Source organism: Drosophila takahashii, chromosome 3L (genome assembly GCF_030179915.1).
Source record: "Drosophila takahashii strain IR98-3 E-12201 chromosome 3L, DtakHiC1v2, whole genome shotgun sequence".
Lineage (NCBI taxonomy): Eukaryota > Metazoa > Arthropoda > Insecta > Diptera > Drosophilidae > Drosophila > Drosophila takahashii.
Genome location: NC_091680.1, coordinates 22988968 through 23007374, shown reverse-complemented (window position 1 = coordinate 23007374; position 18407 = coordinate 22988968). Strand labels below are relative to the sequence as shown.

The 18407-nt window shown below is 42.4% G+C and overlaps 2 protein-coding genes across 2 annotated transcripts in view; one reads left to right on the top strand and one right to left on the bottom strand.

Moving 5' to 3' along the window:
* LOC108062178 (uncharacterized) overlaps window positions 1-18407 on the bottom strand; it is a 303814-nt gene that overhangs the window by 282173 nt on the left and 3234 nt on the right. The gene's annotated exons all lie outside the window — the stretch shown is intronic.
* Window positions 10798-11546, top strand: ND-B14.5AL (NADH dehydrogenase (ubiquinone) B14.5 A subunit-like). Its single transcript, XM_017142153.3, has one exon. It carries the CDS (start codon window positions 10867-10869, stop codon window positions 11287-11289), a length of 423 nt encoding a protein of 140 aa, XP_016997642.2. The 5' UTR covers window positions 10798-10866; the 3' UTR covers window positions 11290-11546.

Below are 18407 nucleotides of genomic sequence, written 5' to 3'. Positions count from 1 at the left end.
ACCTCAGGGGAACGCCTCCGAAAGAGTAAATAGGTCTGTGATCGCAGCAATTAAGTCTTATATACATCCGAATCAGACCAACTGGGATGAGCAACTAAGCAAGATTTGTTGTTCGCTGCGCTCTAGCTTTCATACGGCCGTAAATGCTACTCCTTATCGGTTAACATTTGGCCAACACATGGTTACCAATGGGTCCACCTATAAGCTCTTGCGTAATTTGGACATGCTCGAAGACCGTTCAGTATGCTTTCAGAGGGATGATAGTTTTGATTTAGAGCGCAACAAGGCAGTAGTGACCATGAGGAAACAACATCAGAGAAACGAAAACGCGTACAATCTTAGAAGTCGTGATGTCACTTTTGTCCCAGGTCAGGAAGTATATAGGCGGAACTTTTCCCAAAGCAATTTTGCAAAAGGCTATAATGCCAAGCTCGCCCCAACGTTTCTTAAGGCTCGTATTAAAAGAAAACTCGGTAATAGTTACTATGACGTAGAGGATCTACAGGGCCATTATATAGGGAAGTTCCATGCTAAAGACCTTAAACAATAGCGTTAGAAACCTCTCAGCTCCAAGCGTGGATCGCGCTTTTCAGGTTTTTCCTTTCCCTCGTAAGCGTGATCTTGGTGGGGGGGTTTTGTAGGAGCGCTTGTCGCTGTCTAAAATGAATTTTCAAAGCAAACAAAAATAATCAACAAGCCTAAAAGCATGCAATAGTTTTCCTGGATATGCACTTGTCAGTGGCTGTAAAACTGTGCACAAAGGCTGATTAAACCATGCACAAGATAATTAGGGTCCGGCTGCTGCATAACTTTGGTTATAAAATTAGCTAAGTGTATAATAAATAAAATTATTTTTAGGTGTTTAAGAAATAAAAATTCATGGGTAACTTAAGAAGAAAATTTTGAATATTTAAAACTAGAAATGAAAATTTACATTTTTTTTAGTTTAGAAATACTTAAAATTAATACTGGAGAGGAAAAATTACTAGATAATAGCAGAGTTTAGATCCGCAGGGATGAAATCCTTTTTCCAGGGTCGAATGTCACAGTGACACTGGAGACCTTCGCGGCCTACGGAAATAGGCCTACAAGCGTGATCCAAACCCTAAGCTCGGTCTATTTGCCGATTGACGCCTGAGGTGACCAGTTCACCCTTATCCACAAGCCAAGTTTTTCTAACCCTCACGTGGACAAGCCGACACAAGGCTGGTCAACTGCATTTAAAACCACAAACAACAGTGATTTCCTGCTCAGTTCAGGGTAAATATTAATCTGCAATCCATGGCAGACTCGAATTTTGGGTAATTTGGCAATATTTCTTGCAGGCCAACTCCGAAGTCCCAACTTCCGAATTCCGCTGCCTCTGTCGCCGTAAGATTTCTATTTGCGAGAGCCAAAAGCTTGCGAGTGCAGAGCTGCGGAGAGGTGTGGGGCGTAAGCCCAAAAAAACCTGCATATTTTTCTTCGGTTCCCCAAAATCCACTTGAGATAAGAATTTGCGATCCAGTTGGGAGTAGACAGCGGGTAACATCAGCAGCGCTCTCATCATTTAAATCCGGCACGGGAACCCTATCGAGCTTCCTATGACGATCCCGTAGGCGGAAAAGTGCGGAAAAGCCGGAAAAGTCGGAAATAACCCCTTCGAACTCGTGCCTAACCTCTCTTTTGTTAACCCCATCGAGCTCGTGCATAACCTCGTAATGGTGTAAATCGGCAAGAAGCAGTAAGAAATAACCAAGTGCCACGGTCTGCCTTAGAAAAGGTTATACTCGATGGAAAATCCGATCGAGTTCCATTTTTTTTTGTTTTTTTCTTAATTTTTATTAGTTAAAAGATCAAGTCCAAAATCATGAAGTTATAATTTAAAAGCAAAGCAAGTGAGAAAATCAAAAATCTGTGAGAGAATGGTGATGTGAACAATAATATGAAAAGAAAAGATCTATGAAGAGAATAATGAAGTAAAAAGTATATAATAACCAAATGGGCAAGCTAAGAAAAATTACAATTATTTTGGCGAAAATAAAAGTGGTGTGTTGCTTGCGTAGCCAAAGAAAAAATATAAAACCTAATTAACGTACGCAAGACAACCAACGAAAATAATGCAAAACAAAACAAATTAAAATGAAAAGAAGGTGTAATATGCAAACAAATTAAAAGTGATCTACAAGCTTATACGTAGGTTTATATGACCCTCCCCGCAGCATCGCCGAAAGCGCTTTCGACCGGCTGGAACTGGAGCGGTAAGTTTACCCAAACCTGTATTGTTTTTTTTGGATCTACGAATGCAAAAAGTAAAGTCAAAGCCAAGTAAAAGAAATTTTGTGCATAGACGGCGATGATTAAAAAACTAACAGAAAACACAATAAAAAAAAAAAAGAAGAGTTAGTATTGATAACGTAAACCACTTCTGTTCGCGCCTGAACAAAAATAATGCCCGAATTTAAATATACCCTATTTTATTATACTACCTATATTACATATTAAATATATTATTACTATTATACCTTAAATGAACCTATCATATTATCTTCCCACAGCGCCATTCTCACGATTATTCTCACTAGACTAGAATTTTTCTTTGAAATTAACTTAAATTAAAACTTTACATGCCTAAATTGAAATATTATTTACTAAAGCTATTAGAAATTAAATACATCCAGACTCACATGGAGTGTAGTTATTATTATTATTTTTAAATAAAAATTGTGAATTTAAAATGAATACTTGCTAGGCGTTTACATAAGGGGGTCATGCGGAACGGAAGTATGGTAGGGTATTAACAAAAGCGAACTTGATTTTAGGGACCATTTGGTAAAAAGGTGTATTTAATAACTCTGGAATAAATGGTCTAGGTTGGGTGGGCTACTGCAAGTTGCTGCAACAACATCATCAGCAACAACAATCAAGCCGCAAGTTTTTTTGTGAAAAAGTCTTTCTTCTATTGTCGACCATCTGAATACTCTTCTCTTTCTCTGTTTTCTGATTGATTAGAGCGAGCAAATTCCCTATATTCCCTTAGCACGCGAAATCAAATAATATTATAGCATACATCGCCAGCATTTCGAGCAGTACACCTAGAAAAAAACCCCCCCCACTTTCCCGACTCTGAGCAGTGCCGGTAGCAACGCGTGCGGTACTACCTCGTGCGTCCATCAGCTGGTCATAACCGAGTACCCTGGTATTTATGTTAACCCGTTATATGCTACAATGTTCTTGCCCGGATTTTATTTCAATATTTGGCCCTGCAGTTTACTTTCCATATTTGCCCCTCGCTTATGTTTATTAAATATTTATTTTGCGATATTTATTGAACATTTATGCAGAGCAGATACTAAACTCCAAATTCGAGTTGCCAGCCGGGATTTATGGACATTGATGTTAAATTGATGGAGGTTGACCTTGTTCCCGAACATCCGGCCTGTGTTTTTACTGCTCTTCAATATGCAAAGTCATGTAGCGAGCTCCACTGCGTATTCGTGATATGCATTCCTGGATTTCGTCCTGCTCAAAGTATATCCTTGGTCTGGCCCGTACGCCTTCGTTGTGTTTTGCATATTGTTTACATCTTTCGAGTTTCCGTCTCCTCTTTTGCTCCTACTTTGCTTATGCAATCATCGAAGGAGGCGGCCGATACCCGGTTGACCTTTCGAAACCCCATCTCCCATCCAGTGCGATGTGCGGCAATATCGAATTTATCTCACAGTTACAATATTTAATTTGCTCTTACACAAATTGTTGCCTTTTACGTTTCCTTCTATACCAATTCTCTTTTATTGGGAGTTATCAGCTGGGAGTGCTGTTATTGCTCCAACTCTTTTACGCATCTTGTATTCTATTTTGAGATATTTTTGTAAATTTACTTTTTAAGTAAACAAAAGTCAACGTAATTGCCCAGCGGGAATGTGAGAAGTTGGTTTTTGTGTTCTTGAAATCCTGTTCCTTTTTGCAGGCGGCGGTGTGGGGTTAGATAATTTCTGAGCGTTAAATGGGGGTGGGTTTCTGAGTAGCATCAATATCAGGCCACTTATGCGCTGTGTGATTTCTGTGGCACCACGATTATAATATTTTTGAACAAAAAAATCACCAACTTATAAAAATCAAAAATTCTATGATTTGCACCAAAACCAAGAGACTTGTTCTCACATTTATTTTTAATTTTTCAGTAATTTTAAAATTCGTAGAAAAAATATGAATAATTGTTAATCAAAAAATTAAACTATATAACTATTATCGTAATGTCTACTCAACATTTTTCAAATAATAATAAGGATGAATGTGGGATTCAACCAAATTATAGAGAAAAGCCACGGTAAGACGATTAAAATATTTGATCACATTAATCAAGGAATTTCATTAAATTACAAAGAAAACTATTGTTGTTTTTTACATTTTTAAACATTTTCTGTGAAATAAAATAATTTGATCGTCAGATCGTGGCCTAAGCCATTTTTAAGTGTTGTTAAAATATAAAAATCCGTGTTGGTGGTATTGATAACACGAAAAATGCCTAATATACCTATAATATACGTAACCTTTAATGATTACGGTCCCTGAAAAGTATTGTTTAAATATTTATTCGGCGCCAAAGTGTGACCCAACTTTACAACGAAATTTACCCCACAATTATCTGCATTTTGTATGGTATTATCAAGAATATAATGCAGGGTCACATCATTTTTAAATTTGTTGGAAAAAGTGAAAAAAAAGTGAAAATAGTTAATTTTAATCTAAAAAACAATAAAAAGGTGAGTGATAAAATGAATTTTGTCTTTTTATAACCTTTATTTCAGCGTTACAAAGGTTAGTATCACAGATATTTTCGCCATTAATAAATATACGCCTCCGGATGCTATCTTCAACACAAATTCTGCATTTCAGTGACACTTGAAATGTTTTTAATCTTTACCAGTGGTAAATGGTGTGAGGTGTTCATTAAATGGTTGTATAAATAGTACTTCAGTACTAACTTAGTTGTTTAACTTAATCAAAATATTACATTTATTTCAGCCAGGCCGACTGAGACTTTTTCTTCTCATAGTTTTTGATATAGATACCCGACATAAAACAACTGAACAGAGGGTAAATGATCGGCCATGGCAAACCAGGCATAATTTCTGGAGAGATCCTTTAATTTTGTGCGGAGACCTAATAATGGTAATTACTCTTATTATTATTCCTGGTCTTACATTCATATCTAAATTATTTTTGATATTTTCAGAAGACAGACAAGAAATGGATATCTAAGAACTGCATTCGGCCAAGCAAAACCCGGGAATGCTTCAGGCATTAACAATTTTTAGTTCCAATGCTTCGATTGTAAATATTATTAATAAATACACAAACAAATATTACAAAAAACATGATTTTTATTGTGGAAAATCAGATACTGCAAAGCAGTGCAAAACCAAAACTGCGAGGGTCTGGAAAAACCAAAACTGGGAGGGTGTAGAAAAGCAGATATTGCAAGTGGAGGAAAACCATAACTGGGTACGTGTGGAAAATCTATAATGCGGGAAGTCGAAAAACCAGTGGATTTTGTCCTGCATTCTTCTGCCAGAGATCCAGATAGAAACCTCATTTCCCCCTTACTTTTTGTGTCACCCCCGTGTATTTTGAAACCAGAGATGGAAGAAATGTAAGGGGTGAATGAGGTTTAGTCCCTTCCGCTTCTATGGAGAAACCTCTTGAAAATATGTTATTTTCCAGAGGAATTTTCCCGGTGGGTGGTTTACAGTTTATATTATACATATCCACACCTTTGTACTTGTACTTCAGTTACGCATAAATCGTTTTAATATTGTTAGCATTAATCGAAGAGCTATTTTGATTTTCAATAATTACCAATTAACTCAAAAACATTGTTTTTTTAAGGTTAAAATTTCTTAAGACCCCTGTAGTGAGTAAGTACTGTAAATGCATAAAGTTCGGTGTCGACTTAATATCCCGACCAACAACGAAGCAATAGAGAAGCCGGAAACAACGATCAATTTTCGGATTGTTGCCTGTGAGCAGGAAGCACTTCGGTGCGCCTAGAACTTTTCCCAACAATCCAGAGGAGTAACAAAGGGGGTCCGGCCCCCCTAGACCAGGCACCCAGCATATTGCGCAGGTGGAAAATTTATAATTTGCGAAATTGCCACACTCACACACGGACTCACGCACGTTGGCAGCATGTTAAATGGGCATTCAGTGGGGCCTCGCCTCTCCACTGGAATCCAGCTCCTCTGCCTCTGCTGCCTTAAATTATGTTAACCTCAAACGAGACGATCCCGGCCTCCGACCCGGCACGACCCGTGTACAAAGTTCGATTTAAGGCCTCGTTTATTTTGCCATCCTCGGAGTGGGAAATAGGAAGTGGAAGGGCACCAGTCGTCTGGTTGCATGTTGCAAAAGTTGTTGCCGTTGCACAACCGCATGCCACAACATGCAGCCTGAGTGGACGACCTGCGTTACGGGGGTCACAGCCGGGGTCGGGGTGGAACTGGGGACTAGGGTTGCGTCTGACATGCCCCACTTGGCAATTGCCAAAACTATTTGTTTACATATTTAGAGCAGGCCAAAGAAGAAAGCCGGCAGGGCATGTTGTCAAGGCATGTTAACTGTGAAATATGCGCATTTAAATGGACATGGCAGGAGGAGGTGCTTCAGGGAATCATTTGTTAGCACCTACAGTGGGCAGCCACAGGGATATTGATATGATAAATACCCCCCTTCCTGAAAAGAACAGAAGCTAAAGGCTTACCAGACGGTAAAAGAAATATCATTCGATATTTGGAGCAACTTGTGGCCTAGCCAAAGCGCCATTAAAAAATTAAAAAATATTTTAAGCCCACTTCTTCTTTTGCTAGCATCAAAGCTCATCTCTTCAGACGTAATTAAGCCATTTGCCGCACGTTTTGCCAATTCAAAAATGGTACATCATCCCCGCTTTGGACCTCCAAACCTCTGGCATCTTCGCCTTATCGCCGCCTGCCACCAAAACGCAAAGCTGGAGAGGCCGATGCCTCATTTAAATCGCCGAATGGGGGAGTAATGTGAATTGCGCCACATAACAAGGCGTGGTTTCATCCCCCTGCTTTAAGGAGGAGGCCATGCCCTCTGGGCGCAGAATTCTTAGAAAAATCACGCGCGCTTATCTGACGCCGTAACCTTAACCAAACCCACGCAATTAACGCCCATTGGGCTGTCAGTATGAAAAATGAGCGATGGGGCGAACCCCTCGGGGGAATTGCCAAGGAGGCAGTCTTCGAAAGACTGCCAAATGATTTGCAAACGACGAGCGGCCGCTATCGAATTCCGAATTCCGAACGCTCCGCTCCACCAATAGCTACAAATTTTAATTGCTTCGGCGATATCTGAACGGTTGGTAGAGGGGGCGTGGCAGGACGCCCCCGAGGAACAAGTCTGCGTCATGGCAATAAGTCGCATTGATAAGAGAGTCACGTTCTGGTCCTGGCAAAGGGAAAGACAATGTTGTTGCTGTCTTCATTATCAATGACAGAGGAAAAGCGGAAGAGGTTGGCGCAGGAAACAATGGTTACTCTTTTATTGCCCGAGCCTGTCCTTGTGCCTGTGCCTGTGAGTCAAATTGATAAGATGCTGAAAATGACTGGGAAAACAATAAACGTGGGCATGAAACGAATAAAGCCAGTGTTCACTTGCCGGGGAAATGGGTGCGTAGATTGCGAAGGAGGTGTTTCTTTTGAGTGGGGGCATACCAATGGAGGAACAGTTCTCGCTGCATAAACAGAACGTTTGGGAAATTTTAATGAGCGGCAGGAGGCTGCCTTCGAGTCGTCGATAGGTTCCTTGCACTCTGTGAATCTGGGGAAGAAATAACAGTTGCCCTGAGGTGGAAACTTTTGTGCCGAAAACAATTTAAAGCACTTTGGCAGCAAGAGTAAAACTTTTTGCGAAGATAACTGGGTAAAGGTTTGGTTGCCCCTCGGGCTGAAATATGAACTGCATCATCGGTTCCACTCTTCAGTCACCGCAACATTGTTACTCAAAGTTTTCCCCAGCGTCCTACCTTTAAGTTGACCCATTTGCTTAGTCATCTCCTTCGAATCTCCCCTCCAACAACCGGCTAATTTCACAGCTAAGTTAAGTAGCCAAGAACTTGACGGTCATTTAATAAAATTTCATTTCCACCCATCATTTGAACCTCCTCGAGCCAGAGACAACGCACCGGGAAAGTTGGAGTCCGCTGCAAGTGCCACAATTTTGATGCGCCACAAAATTTTATGAAATACTTGGAGAGCAAATTTTATGTGAGTTGGAGGCCATAAAATTTTAGCGCTAGCAAAAGTCACTGAAGAGCTTCCAGCGGTTTCGCCGGACTCCCCCGTCAGCTCTTCTTGTCTTTGGGTCCCTGGGCTCGCCTTTGGCTAATAATACCAGAGCATTTACACCTTTATGGGGCGTACTTAGAAACGCTTATTTATGCTAATGGCGGAAGTGGGCCGGGGGGAGGGGAGCAGGGACAAGGACCTGTCACTAATTCCACCCCGAAGCACTGTAAAAGCTTGAGCGGCAAACAACAAGGGATAGTGAGCTTAAGAGCTTAAGCAGGTAAAGTTGAGAGGATGTGCCGAGTACGTAGTACGTATATTTCATCACACCTCCCGCAAAGTTTGGGGCCCACCCTCATCTCTTGACCTTCCCAGACCCACTGCCCCCCCACCCCCCACGCATTTTGCAGATCCTGCTTTCGCCCGGCGGACAACGACTTTCGTGCTTCACATTCTTGTCTCGAATGTGTTTGTAATTTCCCTAGAGTGTGTTTGACTTTGACGACTTAAGTTGTAAAACTTTAACATTATCATTTTCACTACGAGACGAGGACAGGACCAGGAGTACAGGAGCCCAGGACACTGGCGCATCCTTGGAGCATGTGTGTGCTGTGTGCTGCCGGACGAGAGCCTGCTCCTTCAGCTGTTTGTCCTGCGCCCAGACAGACATTTTGATGATGTTGACCTTCGCTACTTTTACTTTCACCGCACGGCATCTCGCTGCTCGGCTCTCCGTTTCTTTTAAAGTTTTCTGCGACCTCTGGATATTGTTGACATATCGTATTACAACGGGCAGACGATAGATGGAGGAACAGCACTAAGGGCCAACGGAGAGCTGCAAAGTTCAGGGAGCCCGCCACCTCTCGGCCAACCCTGGCTCGAATTACGAAATCCCAAACCGATATTTTGGTAAATTTCTCCTCACATGTGTCAATTAGTTCAATCAGAAGGCGAACACACAGCGACCGCATGCACCATCCCCAGATGAACTACCCCAGGAAGACAGCTGCGAATCGAATGTCACTTTAAAGGTTTCCATCTAGTGGCTGTTTTTTCTATGCCGAAAATAATGAATAACCATAGAAATTGGTAAATCACGCCTGCTGTAAAACCTCCCCCAAACGAATTTTCCTTATCGGAAAAATAATTTGATTTTTGTCTTTCGTCTTTAATTTGCTTACAATGTGACGCCAAATGAATCGTTTAGTTCTGTTAAGATCCTCAAATTTATTAAGGCGGACTTTTGAAGCAGTCCTAATGGCCCACATTTTGTTCTTAAAATTAGAAATAAAAAATCACTTTGAAATACAACTATCAATGCTTTATATACCTTCATATTTTAGAAACTAAGATTAAAGTTATTAAAGTTATTTCGACTAATTTTAAAGTTAATGCAGTGCAATTTTTAAGTGATTCACTGGCTTATGAAAATGTTTCAGTAAAGAAATGAGATACGTAATATTATTTTTACTTTTACACTTATTTTTGGCCATTGTGTATTTATTAATGACATTCATAAGGCATTCATTCCCATTTTGTGCCCAGAATCCAATCGAGAGCAAATTGAAATGCATTTTTTTCCACATCGAATTCAGTTTTTTCTCACACATTGAATCAATTTCTCCGGATTTTTCCCATCCCAGATAAATGTTAACCTGATATTTAGCTCGCCGAGCTTATCGCGAGCGATTTCCGCGTGTGCCGTAAATTGTAATCAAATTGGGCGAGGAGTCAATCTGATTTATGCCTTTCCCATAGCCGATGACTCTACTTTCCTTTGCGTTCGGGTTCGAAGCCCGGGGCATAACTACCCCTTACCCAGAAACTTTCAGGATTTCCCTGGAAAAGCCAAAAGGTAAACACATCAACAGCGTTCGAAAATTACCGGGCCACCCTTTGACACGCGTCCAAGGAGTCTCCATCTCGCAAGGACATAATCAGCTCGATTTCGTAAATCTCGACAAGCTGCTTATCAGATGCAATGTGAGCGGAGTTTCAAGGATCCGTAGCCCTGATTAACATCTCCAGCTCGTGTTCGCAGGGCAGAAATCCGGCCGAGGGCTGCTTCTTCTGCTCCGGCTGACAGGCTGACAGCCGGACGTGCTGTACCGCTCTAAGTACAGTAAAGCCCGACGCGTGCTCCTGTCACAGTGGCGTCACATGGGGGAGGGATCTCCGCCCTGATTGGCATCGGAAATTGAAGTATTTTTATTAATTCCAATGTCGACTTTTTGCACTGTCTTCGATGATACTGCGAATGTGTTTTTGCTTTAGGCCAAGTGGCCCCGTGACTTCCCCCTGCCAGCTGCTTTGTTTCTTTTCTGTGGCCATAATTGAAATTCATCGCTGGCAGATTTCGATGCCTCACTGATTGACAGCTGAGCGCGTGGAAAGATTGACGCTTATTGAATTGAGTCATCCACCACTTTGAGGGCTCTGACGCGGCAACTGTTGCGTCAAGTCGTGTGGAATCGGCGGAAGGGCTGGCTGTGCGTAAGCACTTTGACTTTGTAGTCACTCAGCCCTTGTGTCTAAACCCCTAACTACTCGACCAGCTCACACACACGAATCAGAGATGCCCAAACATCGCGACGTAGCTGGCTTCCTGAGCCGGGTGCGCAACTTCTTTCTGGGCCGCACCCACAAGACGGCTCTCCGCTTTGCGGACACGATCTCCCCCAGGACTCAGCCGCCTCCGGATATTCCTAAAGGTCCCTCGGAGGGCCTGTCCGCCAACTACTACTACACCAGGGATCCTCGGCGACTGGTCAAGCCCTTCGTCGATGTGGTGCAGGAGCACAAGCAGATGTTGGCCGCCAAGGCGAAGAAGGCTGAAGAAGCGGCAAAGAAGTCCTCAGATGCCTCCAAGGATGGCAGCCCATCACCACCTCTCAAGGCCAAGGATACCAAATCCCAGGACTGCGATCAGAGCGATGATTCCGGAGCCAAGAAACTTCCCACTCCCGGCAAGGTGCATTCCTGGGAGGGACCCTATTAAACGAGTTAATAGTTCCTTCATTGACAATGCGTGGAAAAGAATTTAAGTGCTTTGCAGCTTTTTACGATGTTAAGCAGGACAATTAAGAGGATTCGCATTGGAGCAATGCAGCAGGTCGTAAAAATGTAAATCTAATTAGACGTCAGGGGTGAAAATCATTTATGGCACCTGCATGAAAATTTAATTAAGCACACACAATTATCGAAGGAGCAAAGGGTTCGTTACGGGCCACAACAATAAATTTGCAGGCTTAATAACCTTTAATGCTATCAAAATTTATATTTACAATTTAAAACGAGGCAATTTGGCCGACGTTGAGTGGATTATGGGCCATTGTTAATGATGATTGCAGGTCGATTGTTAATTGTCTGGCCATCACAATTTATGCTGATGACTTTCGCCCATCGATTTATTGATTGGAGTTTGATTTTGGCGCACATTACACATTACACCACCCCCGCCGAAAGCGACTGCCATGCCATCCTTCAAACGGCAGAGAAGAGAAAATATAATCAAGTTTTGTGTGCTATGCAAAAAAGTAATATTCCGCCGCGCTAAGGGTGGCGCCCCTCGATTTATTGGAATTACCCTTATAAAGCGAAGACCCAGATTGAGCTGGGGGTTGCATTGAAAAAAGGGTGTCAATTGCCCGGAAACTTCAGACTGTCAAGTCAACATGTTGCCGGGCTCTTCATCCGCCAGCAGTTGGCGAAATATGAGATTCGATTCGATCCCGAAACTGTGGCACGCTTTATGTGTATGACTGTAGTGCGGATTTCTTTTCTCGGCTGTGAGTGAGGTGGTGCCTGCTGGAGCTGGTTGTTATTCGTTATTACCTCATATGAATGGGGAAGCACTGCCTAATTTATCCATACGCTTGTCGTTGCAACTGTGCCATTTTGGAGCCTCGGCTCCAGCAATCTGCAATGCTAATTCCCCGGCTGGACGCACTCAAGTAAACAAATATTACAAAAAATGCGACGGCCACAAAGCAAACACTTCCGCACCCTTTCGACCCGCCCTTGAACCCGCATCCCCCGAAATGTCAGCCACTTGGGGTAACCGAAAAATTGCCTTTCGGATGACGACAGCTGTGCCGCAGAGTCGTAGAGTCGCAGAATGTCAAGCTCCCGCCGCAAATGCTTTCCAATCAGAGACGCGTAATTAAAATATGTACAAACAGACCGAAGAGAAAACTCTCATGTAAGAAAACACTGAGCGGAGCCAACTTTGTTTGCTTTGCGTGTTTTCCTATAAAACCAAAAGCAAAACCAAAGCAACAAACATAGCGGCGGCAGCGGGAATCGCGGCCAGGCAATAATAACAAGAAAAACATTTGCATAAAGCAACAAACAGGGAATTGGCTGGAGTGGGTCGCAGACGACCAAGAGCTTCAAGCGGAAGTTAATGAGAGCTGGGCCTTGAGATGGTATCGTGACACGACACCGAGGTCCCCAAAAGAGTCCTGAATCGAAGGGAAACAAGTGTCAATGCCAAATTGCGTTTATATTTTAATAATTTTATAAATTTTTCTTCTACTTTGGTAGCGAAATAAAATACATCAATGGCTGGTTGAAAGGATTTAGAAATTTATTTTAATTCGAACTATAGTTACCACTGTCAATACTTTCAATTAGTAGCTAATTATTTAAATTCACATTATTCAAATACATTTTATTAGTTGTTAAATTTGCGATTAAGATCTATTATAATTGTGACATTTTTATAAAAAGGAAATTAAAATAGATCAAAACTTTCAATCATTCTATAAAAACGAAATCATTTTAATAAATCAAATTGATACTAATTGGTTGAGGCATAAAACAACCATAGTATTGCAAATTGTTTACTTATTATTGGATACCTCTAGAGATAAAATTAAAATTTCTAAATAATATTGCTTACTGTTTTTCAGATTAAGAATAAATCGATCGAGTCACGATCACATGACAAGGATTAGGATGGAGTAAAATCTAAAAACTCAAATGCTCCAAAAGCAAAATCACTTCATTAATGCGTCATTTGTAAAAGGGAGCCTGGCCAGACTTTGGCTAGGACATCGTCATTCGCCATTCGCCACACACCATTCGCCATATGCAACATTGGGCCGCTGGCAATACGGAAGTTGTCTCCACGCCGGGCACGAAACTTTGCGCTGAACTTGCCACCGTGGAATGGTGTCCGGAATAGGGGATTGGGATGGGAATGAGGATGGGGTGACAGTCGTGCAAAAGTTGATTATTTTTTAGCAGGCGTTACGAGGCTGGGAGTAGTAGCTTCGCGCTAGTACAGTGAATAATGACTTTTGCCACCGTTCGCCGAGCGAGATGCCTCCGGGCAAGTTTACGTGCTTTTTTATCTGTCGCCCTCTCGAAATTGGGGGAAAGTCCTTAGCTTTTGGTTGCCCGCCTGCCACCACGCCTCCCAGCCACCATTCTGCTGTTGTCGCAAAGTTATGCAGGCTCATTAAGTTGTTGTACAGTTTAGAGAGAGAAAATTGTCAGCTTGCTTAATTTGCCCGAGTTCGGCTGAGGGGCAGAGCCGGGGGAACGGAACTCGAGTATAAACAAAAGACTTCCTTGCTGCGGCGCTCCTTTGTCCTTGTCCTGGTACCTTCCTTGGTAGTCCTTGGTAGTAGCTCATGGCGAGTGTTTAATGAAATGAATTTTAAGAGCGAGTTTATTATATTTCCCTAAAATGAAATGGAAAGTGCGAGGCGCCCGACCTCTGAGTTTAATGCTCAGCCCCAAGAGCGGATGTAATTAAGCGAGGCTTTCCATTCGATTCCACTGCCGGCGGAGAGTGCCAATTATGCTTATCTGCCACGACTGTTCGCACGTGTCACAATTTTGATGGCCTGTCAGGCAAATGTCAAGAAACTAGGTAAACTGGTAACATGTTAATGGAAATCAATGTTGATCGACTGTGATCTCAAAGAGTTTAGTAACTGAACGGATTTAAATAATAATAAAAATATTAAAATTCTTAGTAAAGGAGTTGTGTGAGAAGCAAATTAACTTGACTTGCAACTGAAAGTAGCAAATTAGACCACTCATACTTATTATAGTCCTAGTATTTATATAGTCGACGGTCCCCACAGCTAGTTTTATAAGATCATTTATTAATTTTCGATTTGTAAAATATGCTAACATTACATAAAATAATACAAATAAATAACAAAAATTTGGCAAATAAAACTCACCCTAGTTTGAACCTTTTTGATCAGGCCAACTTTACTTCTTAAGTAAATTGACTAAGAAATTACTTAATTTATACTCCGATTTAACTATATTTGGTTAAATTAAAAGAATAAATACGATATGATATAATAATTCGTATGATATAATGATCTGATACTCAATTCCAATCCAATAGGTTTTGTAATAAAGCGACGATCTTAACCAAGGAACTGTGAAACAATGCTTTGACTAGCAGAAGCTTATTCCTTATTACTTCCAAACTACTAACTATCCCCTTACTAATTCACTCCACATCCAACTCAACGGAATATCATTTTTCATTGGAATAACTTTCGGGCCAAAATCTTACCCCGGAACGGCTGGGCTGACCACATCAACTTTTGCTCTTCAGCTCCGACACAATTTCACCTTCAATTAAACTTGAGGTAATTGACAGCGATGCCGAGGAAAGAAATCCCCAATTGGCAACCGCAAGTCGGGGGAAAAGTAATACAAGCAATCCTCCCCTCTGCTGCCTGCGAGATAAATGGCGATGCCTTAAACTGATTGTGTGGATTAAATTGCCATATTGGTGAAATTGGCAGAGACACCGTCTTTCTTCTCCGCACATCTTGAGCTCTTTCGCTGCACAAGTCGGGGCCAAGAAGTATCGAAAACTTATTTTTGATAAGCGCAATTATAATTGGATTTGGAGGAAGTTGCTGCCGAGGCGAGCAGGTAATCGCTATTCGGAGTGGGAGCGATGATTAATCTACCTCCGGAGTATTTAAAAGCCAGATCGCAGCGAAGCAGCCCGAAAGGAAAATTGGAAACGCGTTGTTTGGCTGCGATAAAGACGTGTTCGAGGCCCCTGCTCCCTGTTTTCTTTTTGTAAATGTTTGCTGTCAAGATAAGCACGGCACAGCGTGTGGTTTGGTTTGATTCTGATTCCGACCCCATTGTAACAGTCCCCGCCACCCCAGATAAGGAAAGGAGTTTGTCAGGAGTCTTGGTTGCTAAGCCAAGACGGGTCTTAACAGAGACAAATGAAGTTGTTAGCGGGTGGCCCCAGAGAGATGTTTTCATGGGCGACCCTTTTAAGGGGGGAATACGAATGGAAAGGGTGGGACTAAAGGTCGATGCATTTCCGTGTTGCCTTTGATGTGCCCTCGCTGTGCCAGTTGATTGGTCATTTGGCCATTAATTGAGTTTAATTATTGGGGCGTTAATGAGGGGGTTGGCCGGAATGCAACCGGTCGAAGGGCTGATGATGGATGGGCGTGGGTGAAGGGAGTCATTCCTCGTTAAAGCCAGATTAAGCGCTTCTCAAGCAGGTCCTGAAACTTATGGCTAAGCCTTGATTAGTTGCTCGGCTCTGCGAACTGTCAAGCTGGGTTTGGGCCAAAAACCTCCCACTTTCCCCACCAATGTCGATAGCTCATTAAAACTCTGCACATAACTCAAGGTGGTTGGGGGTTGTAGCCCTCTGGACCACACAACCCAAAATGATAGACATTTATTTGCGCCTATAATTAAACGCAGACAATGCCAGCGAACAATGTTTTGGGGGCCGGGCAACGCCTCCCTTGTCAAATATTTCAGGGCTGCGTTGGCAACAATTTACAAAATGCAAATGGGCGTTGCTTCCTTCGCCCTTCTCTAATAAGCCCTCTGCCAAGTCAAGGCATAAATTTGGGAAATTTCGTATGCGGCTTCCGGTGCCTTGGGCACATGTGACTCAAGTGGATGAGAAGCGTTCTACGCTCTCCCCTTTAATTGTTGATTTTTCTAAATGGAAAAGCAACAGTAAAAGTTTTTATCCGAATATTTCCCGATTGAAGTCAATTAAAAACTGCTAAGGAATCTTCATCCCTTTCGGCTGACCGACCCTTTTCGTGAACATTAATGGACACTTTCAGTCAGCGCCTTTTGTTGTGCCCAAATTAATGAAGGCAATGATTTCACTGGGGGTGCTTAAATTATGTTGCTCTTGAAATTCTGTTGATTCTAAGTTTTAATTGTACTTGTCAACCTTGGGGGTTGTTTTGGGATTTTACTTAATTTAAGGAAATAACTGAAGTATTTCCTATAACTGTCCTATTCAATCTTTAAGCCCCTGAACTCGACTGAGCTCAACTGGAGTAAAATTTCGAACGGCAGAGCCAGCAAAGTTTTTCCGAGCCCACACCCATCAATCCCCATCAAGACAGACATCCACGTCAAAGTTGCACACTGCGCTTTTATGCAGATAAATTGTCGGTTATTCCCACCCTGGTTGCCTTTGCTGCCGCGTCAGTTGTTTCGGGAAGGGATCTGGAGGATCCGGAACCAGACCCGTACCCCTACCCAATCCCAGAAAGCGACGGAACCGAGCTGCCTCTGCCCGATTGTTTCATAAAAGTTTCTGCTGCAAGCCCAGCCACTATTGTTGGATTTGTTGCTCCTGCTGTTGTTGTGATTTGTGCAAATTAATTTGCTTATAATTTTTACGCTTAGTTAAACACAATTTTGAGTGATTTTCACACAGAGCCCGATGCCTGGGTGCTAAAAAGTTTTCCCTTCTTGGGCCGGGCGCACAGTGGGCCACAGCCAGGCTGAAATGGAAATGGCTTCCCAGTTGGGGACTATGGTAATTTGCATTGGAATCTCTTTTAAAGCCGGGCCAGTGCAAATCCTCATTTAAACGGAGGGAAACGAAGCCTCCAGTTGCATTCCCCGGGGGCTTCGTTAGGCGCAACTGGCGGCCATGCAAATGTGGGCGGATGTGGAGGTGGAGTTGGAGGTTGGGGAATCGACTACAAAAAGGCACATTTAAATTTTATTTCCGGGGTGGCCTCCGCAGTCCCACTGAATTTTCCACCCATTTGAGCGTTTTTCATATTTTTATAAATTGCTATAAATTGAGATATTAATACGATACGCGACAAAAGTCACGGGATCCGGGAGCCTGACTCAAATGGCTGCCGCTGTTGTTGGGCGCTTGGTTCGCTGAATCCGCTGCCAACAGGCGGCAAAAATTGTCGGGACATTAAAAAATACGCGCGCAAGTGTGGCGCAAACAAAATGTTCAGTTATTTGTATAAATTGCGATGCGACAACTTTTTCGGCGGTAACATTTGGCTGCAGGAGTTGGCCTGGCCCCGCGATAATGATGAAGTTTCGACTGGCCGACTGGCTTTAAGCCGTTATTTAAACAGGGCCTCGAATCGAGGCTGCAGTAAGTGCGTTCTCGTTGTCTCCTCGACGGCCTTTGTGTCAGCTTAAATATTCCATGCACACACAGTCTCCACACATTTCGTCAGCCGCTTCAATTGGACTGATTTAATTGAATCAGTTTGGTCGTCTAGTACTGGCTATACACTCCCCTCAACCTTTTGGTCTACCGATTCCGTGTCTTCGGTCTTTCAATTTACTCCCCCTGTCATTGTTGTTCCTACGTAGTTTTGGGTCTACGTTTGACTATTCACTCCGCTCCTCTCCATGGGTCTTCCTTTTTTTGCACACGTTTGCGTGCCATGCACGGCATAAAAATTTTGACACAAAAGCCGTTGCATACAATTGGGCGCAGAGCAGCGGCACACCCATCTGTGTCTGTGTGAGTGTCTATATCTGGCTATTCGATTGTGTGTGTTCAGGGGACCTTACCAAAAGGAGCAAGATCTGGGGAAGGGGTCCTACGAGCTCCGAGAGACGTGTTGAGGAATTCAAATCTGTTACGATGATTTAATATATATATTAATGAAAAGGCTCTGTCCACTGCCCTTGCTCTAATCTAACCTAAATTTAAAAGAATTAATGTTCGAAGCAACATTTATTGGGAATGATTAGCACTAAAGTAATATACCCTATTAATATAAATTTCTGACTAAGATTTTAAATAACTTTCTGATTTAAAAATGTCTATACGTATTGAAAAACAAGAAAGGAAGCTAGCTTCGG